At 39.3% G+C, this 26,745-nt stretch overlaps 1 protein-coding gene and 1 pseudogene across 47 annotated transcripts in view; both read right to left on the bottom strand.

Annotated features, from left to right (window-relative positions):
• The window catches only part of LOC139360820 (vacuolar protein sorting-associated protein 26A pseudogene), a 37,874-nt pseudogene extending 27,990 nt beyond the window's left edge, over window positions 1–9,884 (bottom strand).
• Window positions 1–26,745, bottom strand: part of LOC105480390 (microtubule associated protein 4) — a 230,273-nt gene that overhangs the window by 105,244 nt on the left and 98,284 nt on the right. For 45 of the 47 annotated variants that reach the window (XM_011739176.3, XM_011739171.3, XM_011739162.3 and 42 more), the window contains one exon: window positions 16,152–16,220. In XM_011739176.3, the coding sequence (XP_011737478.2) occupies window positions 16,152–16,220 (69 nt within the window). Of the gene's footprint in view, window positions 1–10,982; window positions 13,364–16,151; window positions 16,221–26,745 lie in introns of those variants that run through there. The other 2 variants (XM_011739184.2, XM_071091616.1) reach the window with 1 other exon arrangement.

Raw genomic sequence — 26,745 nt, forward strand, 5'->3', positions numbered from 1 at the left:
TCCCGGTTCTAGTGTGCTTTTCCATCTTACTTCCATGGTGCTCATCCCAACAAGCTTTAGTGGGCACTCCCATGGACATCTTCCCAGGCAAGTTCCACCAGTGCCTCAAACAGGCTTGCTGGTGATGCCGTAGCACCCCCAAGTACAGCTTCCTGCTTAACTACCTTTGAGGTAGGAAACCAGCAGGACTTAATTTCCTGTCACACCCTGCTGATTGGAACAAGAGCTGGCTGAAACCAGCAGATGCTGACAAAAGTAACCACTAGCTGCCCTCATGGTTTATTAGCATACAGACACTCCTACCAGTGCCATGGCAGTTTATAAATGCCATGGCAACAGCCTAGAAGTTACCTTATCTGATTCCAGAAACTTCCAGCCCCTTTTCCTGAAAGTTCTAAATAACCTGCCTCTTAATTAGCATATAATTAATAACAAATATAAACAGCTAGTTAGCAGCCCACAGGCAGCAATTCTGGGCACACTGCCTATGGGTTACCCCTGCTCAGCAAGAAGCAGTATTGGTTCAATAAAAGTTTCTTTCTCTCACTACTGGCTCACCCTTAAATTCTTTCTTGGCAAAGCCAAGAACCCTCCTGGGTTAAGCCCGTTTGGGGGTTTGCTTGCCCTACATCATCACCCTGACCTGCGGCAACTCAGCAAACATCTTTACTACCAAATGGAGACTTCCCCCAAGATATGTAATCAGCTTTGGGGGTGGGGGGCAGGGGGGGCGTACTTTTCCAAATTTGGCATTTCTTTGTATACTCTGCCCCAGCCCTAAGGGTAGTGACTATTCCCTGTATCTGTCATTCCTGTATTCTTTAGAGTTCTCTTTACCTCTATAGTAAATTCTCTGTTCAAATTATGGTGTAGCTTCTGTCTCCTGACTAGACTCTGATCCAAATATTGGCCATTAAAAACAGCATAAATCTACATAATAGGAAAGAGTGAAGAAAAAATGAAAGACGTTTAACCCAAAGAAAATAAATCAGAAGGCACATGTTAATCTCTAAATGTCTAAAAAGCTATCACCTTCCGCAGAACACACTGTATCTCTGTTGCTCAGCACTAACAGCAGCAGAAATAGCAGAATGCCTGTTCGTTTTACACAGAAAAACTGAAGACCAGAAATATTAATTTGTTAAATAGAAAGCAAAATCCTTCAATTAAAACCTCTAAGGAATCTAATGTTAATACTTAAGTTTACAGTTGACACAGTTTTACATCTTCTCATTTCATTTTAAATTGCTGAAAACCCACTGGAGGGCCAGGCTTGCCAGTTTTTTGCAGTGAGAGTCCTAAGTTAATTTTTTCACAAGAAACAAAACAAAAAAACTCTTTCAGTCTGCCTGGAGCTCACTTTTGAAGTTTCACCTCCAGTTTTGTCCTCTAGAAACAGAGTATTTCTGCTTCACAATGGACCGATATGCTCCAGTTACATCCAATTAAAATACGGTTACACAATCAATTAAGTAGGAAAAGGGGCTGATGGTCAAACAGAATGATTCATTAACAAAAGTATATAATGGGTTGAACTGTAAGGACTTTCTATGTGGACATTAATCATCATTCTAATATCATCTTATATTTAAATATTAACCCCTTCAACGAGGTTGCAAAGCACTGAAAATAATTTCTGTCACTTCAGGCAAACAACTATTTTTATTGAGCTCTCCTTTTACAGAGCAGGAATCTTAGCCTCAAAGAGGGCAAACAACTTGCCTAAGAAATCAAAGTTAGTAGGTGCTCTATCCACAGCTTTCTCAAAATTTAAATAAATTCACGACAGATAACATATTTCCAGAAAGATGTGTACCAATAACCTGGCAAGAATTATTGCAATTGTATCTGGTCTTGTTTTTAAGTTTCTTTTCCCATGTGAAGCCGGAAGCAAATAGATATTAAAGATTATTCATTCAATAGCTACAGAGGATCTACTATCCATCAGACAGTGTTCTAGGTGCTGGGCCACAACAGTGACCAAAACAAAAACCCTGTCCCTCTCATAAAATTTGTTTCTATAATATCTTCTTCTGATGGGGAAAGGCAGATAAGTAAACTATACAAATTATCCGAAAGTGGCATGACAAATGCCACAAAGAAAATTCAAGTAGAACAGTGGGATGAAAAAATAGAAGGGGTGCAATGTTAAAAAAGATAGTTGAGAAGTACTCATTGAGAAAGTGAAGAGTCAATCATGAATATATCAGAGGGAAGAACATTCCAGGCAGAGAAAACATATAGTGCTCAGAGCTCAAGGCAGATGCCCACCTGGCTTGTTCAAGGAACAGTAGCAAGAACACCATGAAGCAAAGTAAGCAAAGGGGTAACTAAGAAAAGATCTGGTCAGAAAGATGACAAGGACATCATAGGGCCTTGTGGTATTTCAAAAGGACTTTGGCTTTTACTTTGAGATGGGAAACCACTGGAGGGTTCTGTGCAAAAGAACAGCATGATCAATGTACAGGACCACTGTAGATGTTTTTAAGAATATGCTGCAGGGAGCAAGCAAATGGAAGCAGACAGACTAATTTGGGGAGTTACTACAGTAGTCAAGGTTAATGATGGTGGTCCAATCAGGGAGGGAGCAGTGGAGGTGGCGAGATGTGGTCAGGTTCCAAACATCTTTTTCTGACAAACTGGGTGTGGGGTGTGAGAGGAACAGAAGAGGACAGGGAAACCAAATGTTTAGCCTGAACAACTAGGACAGAATTTCAATTTAATGAGATAGGGAGGCAGGTGTTTTTTTTCTTCTTTGTTTTGATTTTGGGGTGGGGCAATCATGAATTCAGTTTAAAATATTTCAAATTTGAGATGTCAATTCTACATCCAAATGGAGATTTCAAGCTCGAATTTCAAATTTCCTCAGTTCTCACTCAACCTCCTCGTGGAATTTAACCAATATTGTATCTGTTCTTACAAAATGTTCCCTATAACTGCTTAGCATTTAAGCAATGTTTACATATTTGTGCATTTCTCTCTGCAACTGGACAAACCAGAATAAACCCACAAGATACCTAACATATAAAGCATCCCTTTAATCCTGAAGAGATCTGTGACATAAATGATGGTTACTTTGAAATTTTTACTTTAAATAAATGAGCTGCATTTGTTTATTTCTACCATTTTAACAATTTTTACGTGTACAGTTCAGTGGTATTAAGTACATTCACATTGTTGTGCAATCATCATCACCATCCATCTCCAGAACTTTTTCATCTTGCAAATCAGAAACTTTGTATCCATTAAGCAACAACACCTCCATTCCCCGTCTCTCCCAGTCCCTGGGAACCACCATTCTACTTTGTTTCTGTAAATCCGACTACTAAAGGAAATTCATATAAATGGAGTATATTAATTTCTGTAAATTTGACTACTTTAGGTACCACATACAAATTTGTACTTTTGTGACTGGCTTTTTTCATTTAGCACAGTGTCTTCAAGGTTTATTCATGTTGTATCATATCAGAATTTCCTTCCTTTTTAAGGCTAAATAACGTTCCATTATATGAACGTACCACATTTTTGCTTATTCATTCCATGTGTTGACGGGACATTTGGGTTGCTTCCATCTTTTGGCCACTGTGAATAATGCTGCTACAAACATGAGTGTACAAATATCTGTTCAAGTCCCTGATTTCAATTCCTTTGGGCATATATCCAGAAGTTGGGTTGCTGTATCTTACAATAATTCTGTTTTTAATTTTTTGAGGAGCCACCATACTATTTTCCATAGCACTTTCATTTTACATTCCTACCAGCAGTACACAAGGGTTCTGATTTTTCCACATCCTCTTGAAAACTTGCTAATTTCTGTTCTTGTTTTCATACTAGCCATCCTAATGAGTATGAAGTGATATTTTGTTGTGGTTTTGATTTGCATTTCTCTAATGATTAATGATGCTAAGCATCTTTTCATGTGTTTCTTGGTGATTTATGTATCTTTCATGAAGAAATGTTTCTTCAAGTCCTTTGTCTATATTTTTAATTTTGTTCTTGTTGTTGTTGAGCTGTAGGAGTTATTTACATATTCTGGATATTAACTCCTGAGAAGATAAAAGATTTGCAAATATTTTGCCTCCATGGGTTACCTTTTCACTCTACAGAGATAGACAAAAATTTTCAATTTTCATATAGCCTAATTTATCTGTTTTTTTCTTTTGTTGTCTGTGTTTGTGGTGTATATCCAAGAAAACACTGCCAAATCCAATGTCACGAAGATTTCCCCCTGTGTTTTCTTCTAAGAAATGTATAGCTTTAGTGCTGTGTTTAGGTCTTTGATCCATTTTAAGTTAATTTTTTAATATAAGATAAGGGTCCAACTTAAAAAAAAGAGAGAGAGAGAGAGGGAGAGATAGGATTTCTCTCTGTCTCCCAGGATGAAGTGCAGTGGTATACTTTACCATAGCTCACTGCAGTCTTGAACTCCTCAGCTCAAAGGATCCTCCTGCCTCAGCTTCCTGAGTAGCTGGGACTACGGGCCTACACTACCACACCAGCTAATTTTTTTTTCTTTTTTTCTTTTTTTTTTGAGACGGAGTCTTGCTCTGTCGCCCAGGCTGAAGTGGAGTGGCACATCTCGGCTCACCGTAAGCTCCACCTCCCGCATTCACGCCATTCTCCTGCCTCAGCCTCCCGAGTAGCTGGGACTACAGGTGCCTGCCACCACGCCAGGCTAACTTTTTGTATTTTTTAGTAGAGATGGGGTTTCATTGTGTTAGCCAGGATGATCTCTGTCTCCTGACCTCGTGATCCGCCCTCCTGGGCCTCCCAAAGTGTTGGGATTACAGGTGTGAGACACCGCACCTGGCCAATTTTTTTTTCTTTTAAGAGATGAGGTCTCCCTATGGTCTTGAACTCCTTGCCTCAAGCAATCCTCTCACTTGGCCTCCCAAAGCGCTGGGATTATTGGCATAAACCACTGTTCCCAGAAGGATCCAACTTTTTTTATGTGGATATTCAGTTTTCGCCACATCATTTACTGAAAACACTATCCTCTCCCATTGAATGGTCCTGGTACCGTTGTCTAAAATCATCTTACCATGTATAAAATAGTTTATTTCTGGGCTTTCCATTCCGTTCCTTGATCTATATGTCTCCCTTGAAGTCAATACAACACAGTTTTGATTATTATAGCATTTTAATAAGTTTTGAAAATCAACAAATGAGACTTCCAACTTTGTTCTTTTTCAAGATTGTTTTGGCTATTCAGGAGGGCTCTTTGAGATTCCAAATGGATTTTTCTATTTCTGCAAAAAACACTGTTGACATTTTGAGGAAAAAAGATCATCTTTTAAAAACACATTTAGGGCTGGGCGCGGTGGCTCACGCCTGTAATCCCAGCACTTTGGGAGGCCAAGGCGGGCAGATCACCTGAGGTCAGGAGTTCGAAATCAGTCTGACCAACATGGAGAAACCCCATCTCTACTAAAAACACAAAATTAACCGGGCGTGGTGGCACATGCCTGTAATCCCAGCTACTTGGGAGGCTGAGGCAGGAGAATTGCTTTAACCCAGAGGTGGAGGTTGCAGTGAGCCGAGATTGCATCATTGCACTCCAGCCTGGGCGACAGAGTAGGACTCCATCACAAAAAAACAAAACAAAACAAAAAACACATTTAGGCTGGGTACAGTGGCTTATGCCTATAATCCCAGCACTTTGGGAGGCCAAGATGGGCAGATCACTTGAGGTCAGGAGTTTGAGACCAGCCTGGTCAACATGGTAAAATGCTGTCTCTACTGAAAATACAAAAATTAGATGGGCATGGTGGCAGGCACCTGCAATCTCAGCTACTCGGCAGGCTGAGGCAAGAGAATCACTTGAACCCGGAAGGTAGAAGCTGCAGTGAGCCAAGATCATGCCACTGCACTCCAGCCTGGGCAACAAAGCAAGACTCCTTCTCAAAAATAATAAAAATAAAATAAAATAAAATAAAATAAAATAAAATAAAATAAAATAACACATTTAGGCCGGGCACAGTGACTGACACCTGTAATCCCAGTACTTTGGGAGGCCGAGGTGGGAAGAACGCTTGAAGCAAAGAGTTCAAGACCATCCTGGGCAAAAAAGCAAGACCCTGTCTTTACAAAAGATTTTAAAAATTAGCCAGGCATGGTGGTGTGCACCTGCAGTCCTAGCTACTTGGGAAACTGAGACGGGAGGATTACTTGAACCCAGAGTTCCAGGCCACCATGATCACACCACTGCACTCCAGCCTGGGTGACAGAGTGAGACCCTGCCTCAAAACAGAAAAACACTTTAAATCATCCTACCAGTGACCGACATTTCAACTGCTGCTTTCGTGGCCCCTAGAGGCTTCATAGTTGTAGCAATCATTTGTGTGTATCTTTCTTATCCACAATAGTAGCATTTTTCGCAAGGAATTTATCCTTGAGAAATGTAAAAAGCATGTAAAATTGAAACATAATAGAACTTGAACAAGCAACAGACTATTCAATAATAATTGTTGGATACTGCAGTACCTCACTTTCACTAATGGATAGAACAACAAGACAGAATACCAATGGGGAAAGAGAAGACCTATATAACTCTATACACCAACTTGATCTAACAGACATCTTACAGAACATTCCACCCCCATCAAGAGCAGAATATACAGTCCTCTTCAGGACAGACCATATGTTAGGCCAGAAAACAAACCTCAATATATTGAAAGGGATTGAAAGAATACAAATTATGTTCTCCAACCACAATGGGATGAAATTAGAAAGTAAACAGAAGATTGGGGAATACACAAATATGCAGAAATTAACACACTCCTAAATAATCAACACATCAAAGAAATCACAAAAGAAATTAGAAAATACTTTCAGATGAATGAAAATGAAAATACAACATATCAAATCTTAAGAGGTACAGCTAAAACAATAAGAGGGAAATGTATAGCCATAAACACCTATATTAAAAGAATAAAATAAAATAAAAATCACCAATCACTAACATAACCTTCTACCTAAGGAAACTAGAAAAATAGCAAATTAAACTCAAATTAGGCAGAAGAAAGGAAATAAAAAAGATTAAAGTGGAAATAAAGGAAACAAAGGAGAGAAAATAGAGAAAACTCACCAAAACTGAAAGTTGGTTTTTCAAAAGATGAAAAAAAATGACAAACCTTTAACTACATTTATTAAGAAAAAAGGATTCAAACTACTAAAACCAGAAATAAAAAGGAGATACCACTATGAATCTTACAGGAATAAAAAAGGTTTATAAGGGAATACTAAGAACTGTAGGCAAACAAATTACATAACCTAGATGAAATGAACAAATTTCTAGAAACATAAAAACTACTAAAACTAACTCAAGAAGAAAACATTTGGGTGGAAAATTCCAAAACTAACATCTGTGGCTATTTCTACAGTTTCCAACAATGCAGCTCAAGAATTAGCACCTGGCTGGGCGCAGTGGCTCACGCCTGTAATCCCAGCACTTTGGGAGGCCAAGGCAGGTGGATCACCTGAGGTCAGGAGTTCAAGAACAGTCTGGCCAACAAGCTGAAACCCCATCTCTACTAAAAATACAAAAATTAGCCAGACATGGTGGCAGGAACCTGTAATCCCAGCTACTTGGGAGGCTAAGGAAAGAGAATCATGAGCCCTGGAGGTGGAGGTTGCAGTAAGCCGAAGGTTGCGGTGAGCCGAGATCACGCCATTGCACTCCAGCCTGGGCAATGAGAGCGAAACTGTCTCGTGGGGCTCAGGGAGAGAGAGAAAAAAAGGATTAGTACCATAATAGATGGAGTTCCTTCAAATTTCCTCTACAGTGTTGAAGGATCTCATCCTCTATGATAAGTCATAAGCAGACAAATCTTACGTTAAGAGAATCTTGCTTTGAATTAACTAACCTCCTGGTTAATTAAGATACTTCTTGTGCCCCCACCTCATACTGTTAAGTTGACCATTTATTCTAGCTATTGCTGCAGCATCCAGCTGCACATAGGTGTGATTTGACAGCACTCTGTATCAACCAAACCAGAGTTTTCTGTCCTACAACTTCTCTGACACCAAGAGACAAGACATCTGCAGCCTGGCACTGCACACGTGCAAATCCAGAAGTACAAGAGTGTTAAGCCCAGGAGGCGGAGCTTGCAGTGAGCCGAGAGCGCGCCACTGCACTCCAGCCTGGGTGACAGAGCAAGACTCCGTCTCAAAAAAAAGAAGAGTGTTAAGCAATGAGAGATGGTAAATGGTGAATAAACGTTATCCAATTCTATAACGGAGATACTCAGGTAGAGAACACGGAGAGGCATTCTACACAGGTCCTCAAAAGACCCCAAAAGAATTAAGCCCACTTTGCCCACAGTAGTGACTAGGTTAGTAGCCACACTTCACTGTATTGTCTTTTCCTCTAATTTCACTTTTCCCGGTATCCCACTCTTGTGCCCTGGGGCCACTTCCCAAAATAAACTACCTACATGCAAAGCCCTTGCCTCAGTGTGGATTTTCTCTCAGTAGCTAGAACTTGAGACAGGTTTTTAAAAAAGCCTTTAAAGGCTGGGCACGGTGGCTCATGCCTGTAATTCCAGCACTTTGGGAGGCCGAGGCAGGCAGATCACCTGAGGTTGGGAGTTTGAGACCAGCCTGACCAACATGGAGAAACCCCGACTCTACTAAAAATACAAAATTAGCCAGGTGTGGTGGCATATGCCTGTAAGCAGAGATTGTGCCATTGCACTGCACTCCAGCCTGGGGAACAAGAGTGAAACTGCATCTCAAAAAAGACCCAAAAAAACAAAAAACATCAGAAGGCTGGGCACGGTGGCTCACACCTACAATCCCAGCACTTTGGGAGGCTGAGGCAGGTGGATCACCTGAGGTCAGGGGTTCGAGACCAGCTTGGCCAACATGGTGAAACCCCATCTCACTAAAAATACAAAAAATTAGCTGGGCTTGGTGGCAGGAGCCTATAATCCCAGCTACAGCTACTTGGGAGGCTGAGGCAGGAGAATCGCTTAAACTTGGGAGGCAGAGGTTGCAGTGAGCTAAGATTGTGCCATTGCATTCAAACCTGGGCAACAAGAGCAAAACTTTGTCTCAAAAACAAAAACAAACAAAAAAAATCAGAATTATATTTTCACTTAAAGCTCAAGAAGAAGCTATTTTGTCTTATTCAATACAAAACCCCAAAAGAAATTGAAATAACATGACTTAGAGTATAATTAAATGCTTGGCTTAGAAAAGGATTCTAGTCCATGAGCTGTTTCAGCGGAGTCCTAAACACCCTAGAAGCAAATGTAACATCTTGTATATGGGTATATGTGGACTTTTCTGAAGAGAAATTCTGCATTTGTATTAGAAAACCATGAACCAAAGAAACTTTAAGAAACATTAGATGCTGTTGATTTACTGATGTGTCTCCAGCATGCAACTCATTATCTGGAAAATGAAAGAAAAGAAATAAAGCTTTGTTCCAGGAATTTGGTGGAGTTGGGATGGATGTCTTGCTATGTCTATACACAGCAACAATAACGTGCAGCTTATGTTTGGGCTCCACTTGTGAGTTATGACAATTTATGGCATGGCTCCAACAGCCGTTCAGAAACTAACATACCATAGATTTATGTATCTGTTAATATTTCACATTTTTGGTGCTTTTGCATTTTTCTGATGCTAAATCCTTTGCATCCTACCAGATGAGATAGTGATGAAGCACACGGAATACCTTCTGTGTCATGACATTCTTAAAAAGTAGTTTTACTGTTTCACTGCTGGCATGACTTTACACATGCAAACAGTTATCACAATAATAAACCATTTACGCACTCTAATTACAATGAAAACAACCAGTAACACTGCCATTCGTACAGCACTTAGTGCAATGTGTCTAGCCCCAACCACTGTAAATAAGAGTAATTTACCTCCATGGTCGCACAGAGCTTTATCCCACAAATAATTTGTAGTTAAGTCTTGTTAAACCTTCACTGTAATAGAAACGGCATCAACATAAAATTGAGGATAATCCAGTATTACATATGATTTAGGAATGAAACTAACATTCTGTGCCTGCCTGACCAGTCCTGTGTCTTTGCCTAGAACACCCTCTAGCCTCCCACCATATTATCATAAGGAGGAAGAATCCAAATGAAGCCAGGTTTCACCTCTCATCAGGGATGAGTACAATAACATAATTCAAGAATTGCTTCAATTACCAAAAGCTTTAATCCTAGGGCATGTATAATAAAGTTAATGGTCAATTATTCCTTACAGTATTTAAAATCTGTGCTTTAAACCTGAGAACAGATTACTGAGCTGTTTTAACAAAAAGGAAATCTAAAAACATTAAATTAAGTGTTCTTAACAAAAATGTCTGCCAAGCTTAAAAAGTTCCTTAGGCTATGCAAATTACTTAGACATAAAATATTTTTAATGTCTTAATTCAGTCAACATATTGTACTTGCAACCCTACTGTAAACAAACACTAACCCAGAATGGCTAGGGAACTGGGAATTTTGTTGAATTCTTCCCAGATACTGCATACCGGGTTATCAAATAATAAAGTTACCAACCTAAATGTTACTGAATGTAGCAAATTTTATTTGATAATTCAGGAGGCACTTTGGAAGACTGTGAATGTGAATTTTAACTGCACTAAACTAAATGTAGTGTTAGAAATTAACAAATGTAGTATTAGAAAGCATCTAACAACAACTGATATACCATGGAAGCTTCCTTTTGGAGTAACTTCTTAATACCTTTCTGTCAAGTGACTTTCTCACAAAATGACATTAAATATCAGTAGTCATTTGAACTTAACTTTTATAATTCTGGATAAAAGAGAGTTTACAATGACTACCAAAAATCATAAGTGAAAATGCTTGACAAAAACTTAAAAGTCCATACAATTAATCTGGGTAGGATTAGAAGCTATATTAGACCTAGAACTTGGGCCTCAAGTCTTTACCCAACTTGTGTTTTAGTAACATTATATTTCAATAATTATGACCCCAACCAAATCCAGTCCATAAGGTGTTAATGTAAGATGTTTATTAGTGGAATTTATTTAGTACAGTAATCACATTAAAAGTCCCGATATACAAACTGTTGAAGTCTAAAGTCACAAAAAATACAAACTTAGGTATACGAATGAAGTTATAAAAACATTTAAAAACAAAGTTCTATATCTTCAACATTGGGCCAAAAAAGGAAAAAAAAAAAGAGAGAGAAAGAGAAAGAAGTCATATGAAAATCATCACATTTCAACAAAGCAGCCCTGACCAATCCGGCTGCCTCGCCATTGAGATACTGGACCACTTGGGTGTGACCACTATGGCAATACAGCATTTCATTATGGGACTGGCTACTCTGTATGAAACTATATGTGAAACATAAAAATTCTTTCTTTCAAAATGAAACGTCCAAGTGAAACGAACAGAGCTAATATATACCAAATTTTAGCCGGCTATTAGAAAATTTCAACAATTCTGTAAGTTCAAAAAGGAAACATATTTGAAAAAAACAAATTTCAAACAAAAATAAGCATAACCAAATGGAAATAAAAGAGTAAATCAATGTCAATCATGAAGTGTGAGTGTACACAACGGGGTCATACCCAGACTTCTCCACCCATAACTTAGACAGCTACAGGGACTGGTTCCGAGCAATAGAAAGATGTCAAACATGATTTTTAAAAATAATTACTACCAGTTTTGAAAAGTTCCCTGGCGAAAGAAACCCAAAAATCAACTTAATAAGTAACTGTACACCAAAGGGAAAGGGTTGTTTTATTTGATGGTATATTCTCTATGGCAAGACAGTTTTAATGTTTTATCAACTGCAAAGAAGATAAGCATAACCTCTTTCCTTTAAAACACATCACCCTCACGTGTCTTCTGTCCAGAATCCATAGAATAAATTTTTGTCAGAGAATCCAGCCCTGTGACCAGATCGCTGTAGAAGAGGGAATGCTTCCTAAATTTCAGAAGTCGCTGCAGGGATTCAGTTTAAACTTTCATGATATTCTAATCTTACCATCTCAAAAGTAGTTTTGTATCAGGGGATCTAAAACAATGTACATCTGGCCAGGCACAGTGTCTCACACCTGTAATTCCAGCACTTTGGGTGGCCAAGGCAGGTGGATCACTTGGGATCAGGAGTTCGAGACCAGCCTCGCAACACTAAAAATACAAAAATTAGCCGGTGTGGTGGCACACGCCTGTAATCCCAGCTACTTGGGAGGCTGAGGCAGGAGAACCACTGGAATCTGGGAGGCAGAGGTTGCAGTAAGCCAAGATCACGCCACCACACTCCAGCCTAGGCGACAGAGTGAGACCCTATCTCAAAAACAAAAAACAATGTATATCTCAAAATCTTTCTCAGAACATGGTGCCAATTATTTCTTTTAAGCTGAAATAATTTTTACCTTGGGGGTTATAAGAACCTTCATAATCAGTAAGACGATAGAAAACTTTAAAGTATTTCAGATCTTAAACTAGAATTCCTCTAAGATTTCAAAACATGGTCCATATTTTATGTTATATTTCTATAAATACAATCAAAACTTACCATTGTACAGTACTAATCTCGACTGGTTCTAGATTTAAGCAATTAGTTTGAAAAAATTAGGAATGGGAAAAATTAGGAATGAGAATAAGAAAGTCCTTTTGAAACAATCCTTAGATAGAGTCCATCTCCCAAAAAAAAAAAAAAAAATTTGGTCCAACTTGCAAATAATAAAGGATGATTTAATTTGGAAAAATACTCAAGAGTAGCTCTGAGTAATCCTAAATTTAAAAACTTAAAATTAAAATATCTATCATTACTCAGATTTTAGTAAGGTGGAGAGAAAGATAGGTAGCCTATAAGATTAACCTTCCCTAAAAGCAAGCTCAGAGGAAAAGAGGAGGGAGGAGAAAAGGAAATTCACTGCAGTACTGGTGGCCTCAACCCCTTTATGAAAACACATGTTCTCATTTGGTGTTACACTATTCTGATTTATGTTGAAGATCTGAAAACCAAAGGAAAAAGGTCAACTAAAAATATTTAAAGGAAAAAAATGTGAGAATGAATCAAATGATAAAATCATGAAGAAAACAAAAAATAAAAGACATCAGATAACCTTCGTAAAAATTACTAAAATTAAAAAGAATTCATTCTGCACTTTGTGTTCACAAAGGGAAATGAGGCTCCATCAAACCCTGCAGAGCACAAGAGGAAGCAGGTTGTTTGCTCAGGCATCAGCAGAAATAGGCCCCGAAGAACTACCCTCAGTTTCTTCTACATCGTGTCCAGGAAGGAAAAGCAAAGCTCTGCAAAATGCTGAAGGTTTTAGAAGTATAACGGTGCTTAGGAAAGATCACTGGTCTGGTGTTGCAGTAGCCCCAGTGTTGAGAGACACGCTAGGCTTCTAGGAGGAGAAAAATAGAGAGGGAGGAAGAAGTAGGAAGGGGAAGGAAAGGGTGGAAAAGCACAGGTCATTAGTAAACAGCAAGTTCAATATCACAAGATGCTCATAAACCCAAGCTATTAATGAAGCTGGTTTGCTCTCGGGACTATAGATTACATTCTGAAGGAAACAGAAATGGGAATTTTCAAAATGGCATTGAGTTAGATGTTCCAGGTAGTGATGGCCAAATTAGAATGAAGTTACCACATGCTCCAAAAACATGCACTGTCATCCCCTTCCTCCACCTTCCCTCCCCCAATAAAACATGCATATTTTCAGTAAAGTATCTTTTTTTTTTTTTTGAGACGGAGTCTTGCTCTGTTGACCAGGCTGGAGTACAGTGGTACGATCTCAGCTCACTGCAACCTCTGCCTCCCAGGTTCAAGCCATTCTTCTGCCTCAGCCTCCCAAGTAGCTGGGACTACAGGCACGTGCCACCACGTCCAGCTAATTTTTGTATTTTTAGTAGAGATGGGGTTTCACCATATTGGCCGGGCTGGTCTCAAACTTCCAACCTCAGGTGATTCACTCGCCTCGGTCTCCCAAAAGTGCTGGGATTACAGGTGTGAGCCATCACGCCCGGCCAAGTATCTATTTTTTTTTATTTATTTTTATTTTTTTTAATTTTTAAATTATTTTATTTTGAGACAGAGTTTCGCTCTTGTTGTCCAGGCTGGAGTGCAATGGCGTGATCTCGGCTCACTGCAACCTCCGCCTCCTGGGTTCAGTGATTCTCCTGCCTCAGCCTCCCGAGTAGCTAGGATTACAGGCATGCGCCACAACGCCTGGCTAATTTTGTATTTTTAGTAGAGACGGGGTTTCTCCATGTTGGTCAGGCTGGTCTTGAACTCCCAAACTCAGGTGATCCACCCGCCTCGGCCTCCCAAAGTGCTGGGATTACAGGCATGAGCCACTGTGCCCGGCCTCAAATATTTATTTTAATACAGTTAAGTGGTTAAATTCAGAACTCAAACAACCCAGGTGTGCAAACTATATGCTACCTAAGGGCAGAGAGGTATCCAAGAACAGAACGACCTACTCTTATAATGTCATGGGCAGTTCATAAAGAGCCAGGTTCTTTTTTGTCACAAGGGAATCCTGAAACAGTGAGGGCCAGGATACAGTTTTTACTCTTCTATTCTGTACTACTAAGACCTGGCAGCGGTAAGCACCTGCTACACAGAGTATGAGTCTCTTCTGGTCAGGCGTGACTTCCTACTGGAGAAGAAATCTACTCTTGTTTTTGTAGTTGTTTCCTTCCTGGATGAAAATGGCATCCAGTCTTTCAACTGCCTAATCAAATCAATCCCCTCCAGCCTTTCCTTACCCTGGTTAACTGTTTCCTGGTTAAAGAAAGCTGAATTTACTCATTTTTTAAAAGTTCATGTTCAGACTTCTCCTTTAATCATGGGGATATTTGCATAAATGTTTTCTTAAAAACCACATCACATAGATGACTGCTTTCAAAGCAGACACAGAAAGTCAATACTACATTTGACTGAGATTATCAAAGAAATACAAAAACATCAATTCACAAAACTGGAAGATAAAGTGGCATTTCTGGTTGTTTCTAGCTTCTATAGTAAAGAATTCCTAATTTATTAAGTTGCTAATAAGGATGTAAATGTCACTTGGTAAACATTCACAACAAAAAGAACTTGGTCATCAAAAAATCAACTTTCCTATGGTCACAGAATAAAGAGTAAATCCTAGAATAGCTGCTATTGCTAACAGAAGGCTTTCTGGAAGCCTTATAGAAATCCTGTGGTGGCTCACAGAAGGGCTTCTCATAGCTGAGGTATGCATATAAGAGAAATACAGAAATACGACAAATCTAGTAACTACCTCCAATGCAATAATATGAATCAAATGTATGGCCCAGTTAAGAGCACACTTGTAGGAAACAATGGGATTGATCATTAGAAGTCAACTCATTTGGGTTAGCAGTGTTGGCCTGATCACAACTGCAAAGTAAATGCAGGTACTTATGAAATAAATGTACAAAGTAAATGCCTATTTATGAAAATAAATAGGCAACTCTCACGTCAGCTACTTAAGAAAATATTTATATCGTATATCCCTGGGACTCCTGCTACTGCTTTGAGAATTTTGCTCACTACAAAGACATTGGGGCAGGGGGTTCGTGCTGGTTATGAGACAGGAACCCACAGGAACTCAGTGCTAACTGAAAAAATATCAAAACCCTAGTAAAGAGCTAAGAGTTTAGTTAGAAGTAAATTTCAAAAGCAACAGTTAAGGGAAAGATAAAGGAAACACACTGGGGGCAAAATTAGTAACTCCTAATTTGTTGCTCATTGGCTTCCTAACATTGAACTGTAGAAAGCTAAATGTAATGTGATTCAGGGAAGAGATCTGCTGTTTTAAAGAGTTGTAGTGGCCAAATTCCTCCCATGTAACATATTTTGGTGATTATTATTCTGCATCTACAAAAGTATTTTAAGGTTGATCCAGTTTTGTGTGGTACAGCTCCAAAAAATATTCAAAAAATATCAAAGGAAACTCATTATTCTCCTTCCATTGTTGGAGATTTTACATGGCAATGTCCTGGGTTTAAACGCATCCAACAAGAACACTACCACCCTCAGAAATAATAATGCTCTTATATTTTTTATATTATTAATTTTATATTATTAATAATTCCATTAATAATGCTCTTCAAAGGAGATTATCAAGGTGTTCATTGTAAGTGCATCACCTACACATTTGGAGAATCCTGGGAATCACTTACCTGTAGTATCGCTCCCTTCTATTCCATGACCACCATTGGCTAGCAGTGTTGGTTTAGAAGATGGAGTATCTGCAACAATGACAAATAATTACCCATTGTGACAGACAGAAAAATGAAAAACAGATTCAACTACTGTCTTATTACTGGAGTTTTTCTCACTCTTTGTAGCATTAGGTTAAAGCAATTAAAAACTGTTCAAAATTTAAAGATTTAATAAAAGGAAACCCAGAAACAGAACAGAGCAGAATCATTAATTCCTAGGGCACCCAAGCTCTTCTAAGTACCAGTTCCACAGGAGAGCCCTTCATAATAGCAAGTCTAAATCTTTTTCATTCTGCAAATTGTCAAAGATTACCATTAAATTCAGTAAAACCATCATGGAGCAACACAAGTTTAGTATCAGCAATTCAAATCCAAATCAAACGCTCCAAGAATATGAGGGCATTTGTTTTATTATTATTTTTGAGATGGGGTTTTGCTCTTGTCACCCAGGCTGGAGTGCCGTAGTGCGATCTTGGCTCACTGCAACCTCCGCCTTCTGGGTTCAAGCGATTCTCCTGCCTCAGCCTCCCGAGTAGCTGGGATTGCAGGCACCTGCCACCATGCCCAGCTAATTTTTGTATTTTTAGTAGAAATGGGGTTTCACCATGTTGGCCAGGCTGGGCTCAAACTCCTGACCTCAGGTTATTCACTGCTTTGGCCTCCCAAAGTGCTGGGATTACAGGTGTGAGCCACTATGCCCGGCTGAGGCCATTTATTAATTACTTATTAATTCCCACACAGGAAATCCAGGGTACCATCATTGCTTCTGGATGAGGACTGCATCAGCTGGAGGTAACCAGATGTACTTCTGGAAGCAGAGGACTCCTTTTTTTTTTTTTTTAAAGGAAATTAGTTGTATCTCATTCCCTAATGACTAAGGATGTTGAGCATCTTTTCATGTGTTTCTCTGCCATCCCTTTGTCTTCTTTGGTGACTTGAATGGTCAAAATTTTTGACTATTTTAAAATTGAACTGTTTATTTTCCTACTATTGAATTTTGAAAATTCTTTATGTATTCCAAATGTCAGTCCTTTATCAGATAAATTTTGTAAAAATTTCTTCCCTGTATTTAACTTACACTGTATTTTCATTTACTTAACTGTGTCTTTAAAATAGCAAAAGTTTTTAATTTTCATGAAGTAGCTCACAGGATTTTTTCCCCCACATTTTCCTCTAGGAGTCTCATAGTTTTCATATTTACATTTCACATTGAGGTCTATGGTACATTTGGAGTGAAATTTTGTATATGGTATAATGATGTGGGTCTAAGTTTCTATTCCTGTACATTGACACCTAATTATTATAGAATCATTTGTTGAAAAAGTCATCTGTATTCTATCAAATTGCCTTTGCACCTTTGTAAAAAAAATCAACTGACCATATTACATTTGGGTTTATTTCTGGGCTGTGCTGTTCCATCAATTTATAAGTCTATCCATTTTGCCAATACCATCCTGTCTTGATTACTGTATTTGTCTTGAGAGGCAGTCTCTCTCTGTCGCCCAGCCTGGAGTGCAGTGGCGCAATCTTGGCGCACTGCAACCTCCACCTCCTGGGTTCAAGAGATTCTCCTGCCTCAGCCTCCCCAAGTAGCTGAGATTACAGGCATGTGCCACCACGTCCAGCTAATTTTTTTTGTATTTTTTGTAGAGACGGGGTTTCACTATGTTGGCCAGCTGGTCTCGAACTCTTGACCTCAGGTGATCCGCCTGCCTCAGCCTCCCAAAGTGCTGAGATTACAGGCATGAGACACCATGCCCAGCCATAAGTCTTAAAAATAAGGTAATATGAGCCCTCCAACTTGGGTCTTTTCCAAAAATGTTTTTGTTTGTTTTGTTTTGTTTTGTTTTTGAGACAGGGTCTCATTCTGTCACTCAGGCTGGAGTGCAGTAGTGCGATCGAGGCTCACTGAAGCCTCGACCTCTCAGGCTCAAGCGATCCTCCCACCTCAGCCTCCCAAGTAGCTGGGCCCAAAGGTGCATGCTACCACGCCTGCCTAATTTTTCATTATTATTATTTTTTGGAAAAACGGGGTCTCCCTATGTTTCCCAGATTGGTCTCAAACTCCTGACCTCAAGCAAACCTCCCACCTTGGCCTCCCAAAGTATTAGTATTATAGGCATGAGTCACTGCGCCTGGCTTTGTTTTGTTTCTTTGCTTTTCCATATAAATTTTAGAATCAGTTTTTGATTTATACTAAAATTCTTGATGGGATCTTACATGCAATTGCATATAAGACTATATAGATCAATTTGGGGATGTACAACTTTTTCTTAAAGTCTCTGACTATATCTAACATTTTAGCAACCAGCCTAGCTCTGCAGTTACCTTGCTGACCCAAGAATTTAGAGATATTATTCCTAAGACAATAAGTAAATATCTACAATATATGCTGCTAAAATAAAAAATGCAAGATTTTACTTTGGAAGACCACAAACATGCTGTCCAACCCCTTAGTCCTCATAAATACAAGGCAGAAATCTTTCACACAAGCTTCTCATTGAAAAGATCATTCATTCTGTTACTTAAGAGGAATGGCCAAAGAGAACAATCTAAAAGAACAAGACAGTCCAAAACCAGAATATAACTTAAATAAAAGAAGGAAATAAAGGAAGGAAAGACAACGGAATTCTGTTAAATACCCACTATGTAACATATACCCTGCTAAGTCTTCACAAACTGCATTTTACTTATCCAGAGAGATGCCATAAATATGCTCCATCTCACATTTGGCATAAGTAAATTCCCTTTCACATTCACACAATAAGTTTATAAGGTGTATTCTTCCTCGCTCAAGAAAGAATGCATATTTTTAAAAACTTGCTTCATTTAAAAAATGCGTATTATAAGAAAATGGAAATTACAAAAATTGATATCCTGCGACTGGTATAAGAGCAGCTACTAAAGTGATAAAACCTTTTAAAATTTGATAACCAGTGTTGACAAGGGTAATTTCATTACATATCTGGGGGAATGTAAACAGGAACAACCTTTTTATGAGACAAATTGGCAGCCTATCAAATTCTGCAATACTCAACTCAACAATCCATTTTAGGTATTTAGTTCACAAAGAGACATAAAAGTATAAAAAAGTGAATATAAACAGAATGTTTATTATGGCATTGCTTAAAAACAGCAAATGTCCACCAACAGATTCATTATAATATTGTAAAATAGTATACAGTAATAAAAGAAATGAGAGCACTTCGTGTTACTGATACGGGAAGATAACAGGCATCTAATAGCTAAATACAGATAAAGGCCAGGACACCCTAAGGTGTGTCCGTAGTCCCATCTATTAGGGAAGCTAAGGCAGAGGGGTGTCTTGAGTCCAGGAATTTGAGACCAGCCTGGGCAACATCGTGTGACCCCCAACTCTAAAAAAAATAAAATAAAATAAATTAAAATAAAAATTAGCTGGGTGTGGTGGCACACGCCTATAGTATTTATCTCTTAATAAAAAAACAAAAAAAATAAATAAATAAAGAACCTGGCCGGTGCAGTGGCTCAAGCCTGTAATCCCAGCACTTTGGGAGGCAGAGGCAGGTGGATCACTTGAGGTCAGGAGTTCGAGACCTGCCTGGCCAACCTGGTGAAATCCCATATCTACTAAAATACAAAAAATTAGCCGGCATAGTGGCGTATGAATCACAACTACTCCAGAGGCTGAAGCACAAGAATTGCTTGAATCTGGGAGGCAGAGGTTGCAGTGAGCTGAGATTGCACCACTGCACTCCAGCTTGGGCGACAGAGCAAGACTCCTTCTCCAAAAAAAAAAAGAAAAAAAACTTCATTCCCATATATTTACCTATGTGATTAGGGTTTCTTCACTATGATAGCTACAAAAACAGGAAAAATTTCTCAATCCTATTTCATCGGAGAAAGAAATATTCATCCACAGACCCATGATCTAACTGAGAAAAATAACAGATCCCATCATCTCATAAGAAAAGCATTTCCAATAAAATTCAACTTTTATAGTAATAACATCAAAAATTACAACGTATGTGGGCCAGGCACAGTGGCTCATGCCTGTAATCCCAGCAATTTGGGAAGCCAAGGCGAGCGGATCACTTGAGGCCAGGAATTCAAGACCAGCCTGGTCAACATAGTGAAGCCCTGTCTCTACTCTTTTTGAGGAAACAAATAGGAGTAAGTGAAAATGAAGGGAGATTTAAAAAATACATAATACATGTGATCGACTGATAAATTTCCTCTGGACCAAGTTAAAATACAGAACCTTATTGTTACAGGAACTTTAAAAATTAAAATTTAAGTTTACATACATATTTAGTAGCAGAAACATGGTAAAACAATCGAAAAAAATTTCAAGCATAAAAATGTATTACATTAGGATAAAAGTCTGAGACATGTTATGGAAATAAGAGTTCAAGGACTCAAAAGAAGAATTTAAATTTCCAATGATAAAGAACAGCTTGTTCGTATATTTTTAAACTAGATGATGGAAATCAAAATGCTCTATATTTAGAAGCATTTGGATACATTTAGCAGAATGAGGTAACTTATTTTTATGTGGCAAAAGTAAAACATTCTCAAAATTACATGTTTTACGACTAAACTTTTGCTACAAAATTTTAGACGTAAACTTAATGTACAAAGAGAATTTCTCAGAATTCTGAGTATATGACCAAAAGTTAAGACCACTGCTTTAGACCAAGTTAAAAAGAAAGCTTCATATATACAGACAGAAAATTTTCTAAGATAATAAAGTAAAAAAAAGCAAGTTAAAATTCATATGGGTTGATTTCATTTGTGTGAAACTAAAGCCACTAAATTTTTTATTGTATGTTTGTAACTGCAAAGAACAAAGTCTTAAAAGATCTACCCTTCTTGAGGAAATAAATAGGATTACATGAAAATGAAGAGAGTTGTTCTTTGTTTTTTGTTTGAGACAAAGTCTAGTTCTATCGCCAAGACTGGAGTGCAGTGGCGCAATCTCGGCTCACTGCAACCTCTGTCTCCCGGGTTCAAGCGATTCTCCTGTCTCAACCTCCCAAGTAGCTGGTAGCTGGGACTACAGGCACGCACCACCACTCTCAGCTAATTTTGTATCTTTATTAGAGACAGGTTTTCACCACATTGGCCAGGCTGATCTCAAACTCCTGACCTCAAGTGATCTGCCTGCCTTAGCCTCCCAAAGTGTTAGAATTACAGGTGTGAGCCATGGCACCCGGCAAAGATTTTGACTTAATTTTTAAGAGAGAGGGTTCTGCTCTGTTGCCCAGGCTGGTAGGCAGTGGTATAATCACGCCTCACTGTAACCTCAAAATGCTGGGTTCAAATGATCCTCCTCCCTCAGCCTCCCAAGAACATGGGACAACAGGTGTGCACCACCACAGTTGGCTATTTTATTTATTTGAGATGGAGTCTCCCTCTGTTGCCCAGGCTGGAGTGCAGTGGCACAATCTTGGCTCAATGCAACCTCCGCCTCCCAGGTTCAAGCGATTCTCGTGCCTCAGCCTCCTGAGTAGCTAGGGCTACCGGCGCGTGCCACCATGCCCGGCTAATTTTTTGTGTTTTTAGTAGAAACGGGGTTTCACCATGTTGGCCAGGCTGGCCTCTAACTCCTGACCTCAGGTGATTCACCTGCCTTGGCCTCCCAAAGTGCTGGGATTACAGGAGTGAGCTACCACACCCAGCCAATTTTATTTTTATAAAGACAGGGTCTCACTAAGTTGCTCAGGCTGGTCTCAAACTCCTGGGCTCAAGTGATACTCTTGCCTCAGTCTCCCAAGTAGCTGGGACTACAGGCGTGAGCCACCACGATCAGCCTCATCCACTGTGCTTTAATTCAATACTACTTTATTTATTTTGTTGCTCAAATTTTTCCAGTGTTGAAAACGGGGAACTCTTTCAGTAGACTCCTGTGTCCCTTTGACATACTATCTCTGTCATTGTGGGCTTTGGAGCATAACTCCTGAACAGTCTTTTTATAAATGATCTGTGCAATTAAAGGCAAATTTTTTTCCAGTGAAGAGCATAAATGAGAGATTTAATTGTGAATAATATGTATAATGGAAGTCTTATTTGCACATACCTGTTTACTTTCTCCCTGCCTTTCCTCCTGCCTCAGCCTCCCAAGTAGCTAAGACTACAGGCATGCACCACCACACTCAGTTAATTTTTTATTTTTTTTTTTCTTTGTAGAGATGCAGTCTCGCTGTGTTGCTGGTTTTAAACTCCTGGCTTCAAGTACTCTTCCCGCCTCTGCCTCCCAAAGAGCTAGAATTACAAGTGTGAGTCACCATGCCCAGCCTCCCTGGTATTTTCGACCTAAAATGTGCAAAAGGGAATTTCTGATTCATAAAATGTGACTTTCATATAAGAGGCAGCAGAACACATTTCAACCAGCTTGGAAACCAGAAAATTATTCAAAAGCTATTTGCTTAGATACTAAAATAGTAGGTGAAAGTTGGATTAGGTACAGGATATATATATAGCCTCAAAGTATCTCCTCACAAATTACTTATTCATTACACAGAGAAAAATATAAATTTTACAGTAAAGAGGCTGGGCGTGGTAGCTCATGCCTGTAATCCTAGCACTTTGGGAGGGTGGAGAAGGCAGATGGCTTGAGCCCAGGAGTTCAAGACAAGCCTGGGTAACATCGCAAAACTCTGTCTCTGTAAAAAAAAAAAAAAAAAAAATACAAAAATTAACCAGGTGGCCAGGGGTGGTGGCTCACGCCTGTAATCCCAGCACTTTGGGAGACCAAGGCAGGCAGATCACATGAGGTCAGGAGTTCAAGACCAGCCTGGCCAACACAGTGAAACCCCGTCTCTACTAAAAATACAAAAATTAGCCAGGTGTGGTGGCGTGCACCCGTAATCCCAGCTACTCGGGAGGCTGAGGCAGGAGAATCACTTGAACCCAGGAGGCAGAGGTTGCAGTGAGCCGAGATCGTGCCACTGCCCTCCAGACTGGGAGACAAAGTGAGATTCTGTCTTAAAAAAAAAAAAAATTAACCAGGCATGGTGGTGCATGCCTGCAGTCCCAGCTACTTGGGAGGCTGAGGCTGGAAGACTGCTTGAGCCTGGGAAGGTCAAGGCTGCAGTGAGCCATGATTGTGCCACTGCACTCCAGCTAGGGTGACAGAGTAAGACCCTGTCTCTAAATAAATAAATAAAATGTTTTTTTCTTTTTAATTACAAAAAAAATACAGTAAAGAAAACAGGTAGACACTAACAAGTGATGAAAGTTATTACCACCAATAATGTGATATAGTGACATCATGTGTTTCCTGATGTGGTGCACTTAGGACACACATCATATTTACATAGTACTACTGCCAAAAATGTGTAACTTGAATCTAATTATGAGAAAATGCCAGGCAAACCCAAATTAGGGGACTTCTAAAAAATAATTTGCCCATACTATTCAAAATATTAAGGTCATGAAAGACAAAGAAGAGCTGAGGAACTGTTCCAATTAAAGGAGACTGAAGAGACATGAAAACTAATGTGATTCCAGATTCAACTGCAGACAAGAAGAAAAAAATTAGAAAGGAATGTGTTAAATCTGTTGGGACAACTGATGACAATGAAATAAGGTTCGTGGACAGACAGGAGTATCTCATCAACATTTAACTTCTGATTTCTATCGTCATATTCTTGCAATGTGCAAATGCCTAGTTCTTTGGGTAAACAGGTGTGAGTTCTGCAATATGTTCTTAAATAATCCAAGGGGAAGGAAGTATATGTAAATATAAAGAGAATGATAAAGCAAATGTGCAAAACAGTAACAATTAATAAACTCAAGTAAAGGGTACATGGTAGGTTCTTGGCTCTATTCTTGCAGTGTGAAGTTTAACAAAGTCATTTGCTTGCAGAATATTATTTAAGAGATGGGGTCTTTGGGGTCTTGCTATGTTACCCAGGCTGGACTCAAACTCCTAGGCTCAAGCAATCCTCCCTCCTACTAAGTAGCTCGGGTGGGGCTACAGGTACATACCACTATCCTGGCTTGTTTGCAGAATATTTTTAGCAATTAAGTGTTGTGTTTTTTTTTTTTTGAGATGGAGTCTCATTCTGTTGCCCAGGCTGGAGTGCAGTGGCACAATCTCAGATCACTGCAACCTCCACCTCCTGGGTTCAAGCAATTCTCATGTCTCAGCCTCCTTAGTAGCCGGGATTACAGGCGCACGCTATCACACCTGGCTAATTTTTGTATTTTTAGTAGAGACGGGGTTTTGCCACGTTGGCCAGGCTGGTCTCAAACTCCTGACCTCAGGGGATCCATCTGCCTCGGCCTCCTAAGTACTGAGATTACAGGCATGAGCCTCCGGGTCCTGGCCCCCTGTTTTCTTTCAGGCCAGGGTACTATTATTATGAACTATACATTTTGGTACAACTTTTTTTTCTCCAAAAAGAACTATTAGTTATGAGATGAATCTATTTTCAAATCAAAGTCAGAAAATAACTATTTTTGCAAAAATGTCACACTAATTTTTTATGCATAGATATAAACTTCCCTAAATATGATCATGAGACTACTAAGAGGGTTTAGGATTAGACAAGTACACCTACCCTAAATAAATACCTACCATTTTGGAGACACAATTGCTTGTTAGTCTGCACATTAACCTAAACCTGAACAAACTGACAAAAAAACCTATTTCAATTCAGTGTAATAAGATTCTCTTGCCTCAGCCCCGAGTAGCTGGGATTACTGGTGCGCACCGCCATGTCTGGCTGATTTTTTGTATTTTTAGCAGAGACGAGATTTCACCATGTTGGTCAGGCTGGCCTTAAACGCCTGACTTCGTGATCTGCCTGCCTCAGCCTCTCAAAGTGCTGGGATTACAGTCATGAGCCACTGTGCCCAGCCAGAACAAGGGTTTAAAATGAGAAGATCTGGTAGCTCACGTCTGTAATCCCAGCACTTTGGGAGGCCTAGGAGGAAGGGCTGCTTGAGGCCAGGAGTTCAAGACCAACCTGGGCAATAGAGCAAGACCACATCTCTATTTTAAAAAGATTGTTTTAGCTGTTTAATGATCAAATGCAACCCTCTCATTTCTAATACTTAAGCTTCACCTGGGATGTGGGACTAAATGCAATAATATAGGATGTCAACTGTACAGTGCTAAATAGCTATTGTTATTCTCACTGTTATTAACCATATGTTGATCAACTATAAATTTGTTTCCTATCAACCAACTATAGAATAACTGTAGGTTGATCAAGAAACTTTACCAGAATAAAATAAAATGAAAGCAAGAAGAGGTTAGAAAGGAAGAAGAGAAGCTGGATTCTACTATACATACATCATCTCACAATCTAAAAATATAAGCCCAGGGGAGAATAAAAAACAATGTAACAACACTAAAAACAATAAGGTTGTCAAGTAGAAAAAAGGCTTGCGTATTTCCCTGCCAGATAAGACATACTGGACCCTAATCATTGGAATGCTGCACATTACTGGACAAGTCCTAATTCAAAAGATGCTTATACTATGCTTTCTCACTGACTGACTTCCCCAGAGAACCCCCATTTCATGAAATGAAAACTTTCTCAGTGAAACACACACAGCATCCAAAATAGCATACTTTTTTTTAGAAACTAATCACATCCTCTGAGACACAGATATTCAAATTTACTTTCTTTTGTTGATTCCCTTTCCCCAGATGTCAGATTCCCACAGCAGGCAAATCAGCTTGGCAGAGAAGTAGCAAGAACCTGAGAAGGCATGTGTGCTGTGAGTCAGCCTTGGGCAAAACAGCCAGGTCTCAATGCAAGGGAACCCTCTGGTGCTGTCAGACCCATGCCAACACTGCCCTCTACTGGTCAGCTAAGCTGGTTGCAATTTTCTGCAAAAGAAGGGACCAGTCTGTTAAGAAGAAATTCTGCAGTATCTATTAAGAGTCGTTACTTAGGCCCTTTTCCGTGGATTAGTGTTTCTCAATCATGCATATGCATCCGAGTCACCGATTAAGGCTTGTTAAAACAGACTGCTGGTGTGTGGCAGGGTGTGGTGTCTCCCACCTGTAATCCCAGCACTATGGGAAGTCAAGGCAGGAGGATCATTTGAGCCCAGCAGTTCAAAACCAGTCCAGTCCAGGCAACACAGTGAGACCTTGTCTTTACTAAAAATGCAAAAAACTTAGCCAGGCCACTGCCCTATGTTAATTTCTTATTCTGTGGGAATAAGCTTTTAGCTTCAAAGGCCTTAAGGAATGCTAAGGAGAAAGCATTTTCTCAACTTCAGAAGAACTATTTAATCACACAGAGAACAGAAAAATTAAGTGATTTGTTCCATAAATGTGCTGACTATTTGTGTCTGAGGGGCAGTACTGTGCTACATGATCATCTGAAAGAACAAGAGTCACAGATGTGTTGCTTCGTCATTCACACCTAAGAGAAAGCTTCTATCTTGTGTCTCCCTCACCTAGAAAATAGGGCCACATAATGCTGATAATGAAGAATTAAGGAAAACACCATTTTTCAAGGAAAAAAGTCAGGTAGTACATAATTTTCTTTCTTTTTTTTCTTATTACAGCCATGGTACAAAACAAGTAGTACATATATCCTGAAAA

The sequence above is a fragment of the Macaca nemestrina genome, chromosome 2 (assembly GCF_043159975.1).
Source record: "Macaca nemestrina isolate mMacNem1 chromosome 2, mMacNem.hap1, whole genome shotgun sequence".
Lineage (NCBI taxonomy): Eukaryota > Metazoa > Chordata > Mammalia > Primates > Cercopithecidae > Macaca > Macaca nemestrina.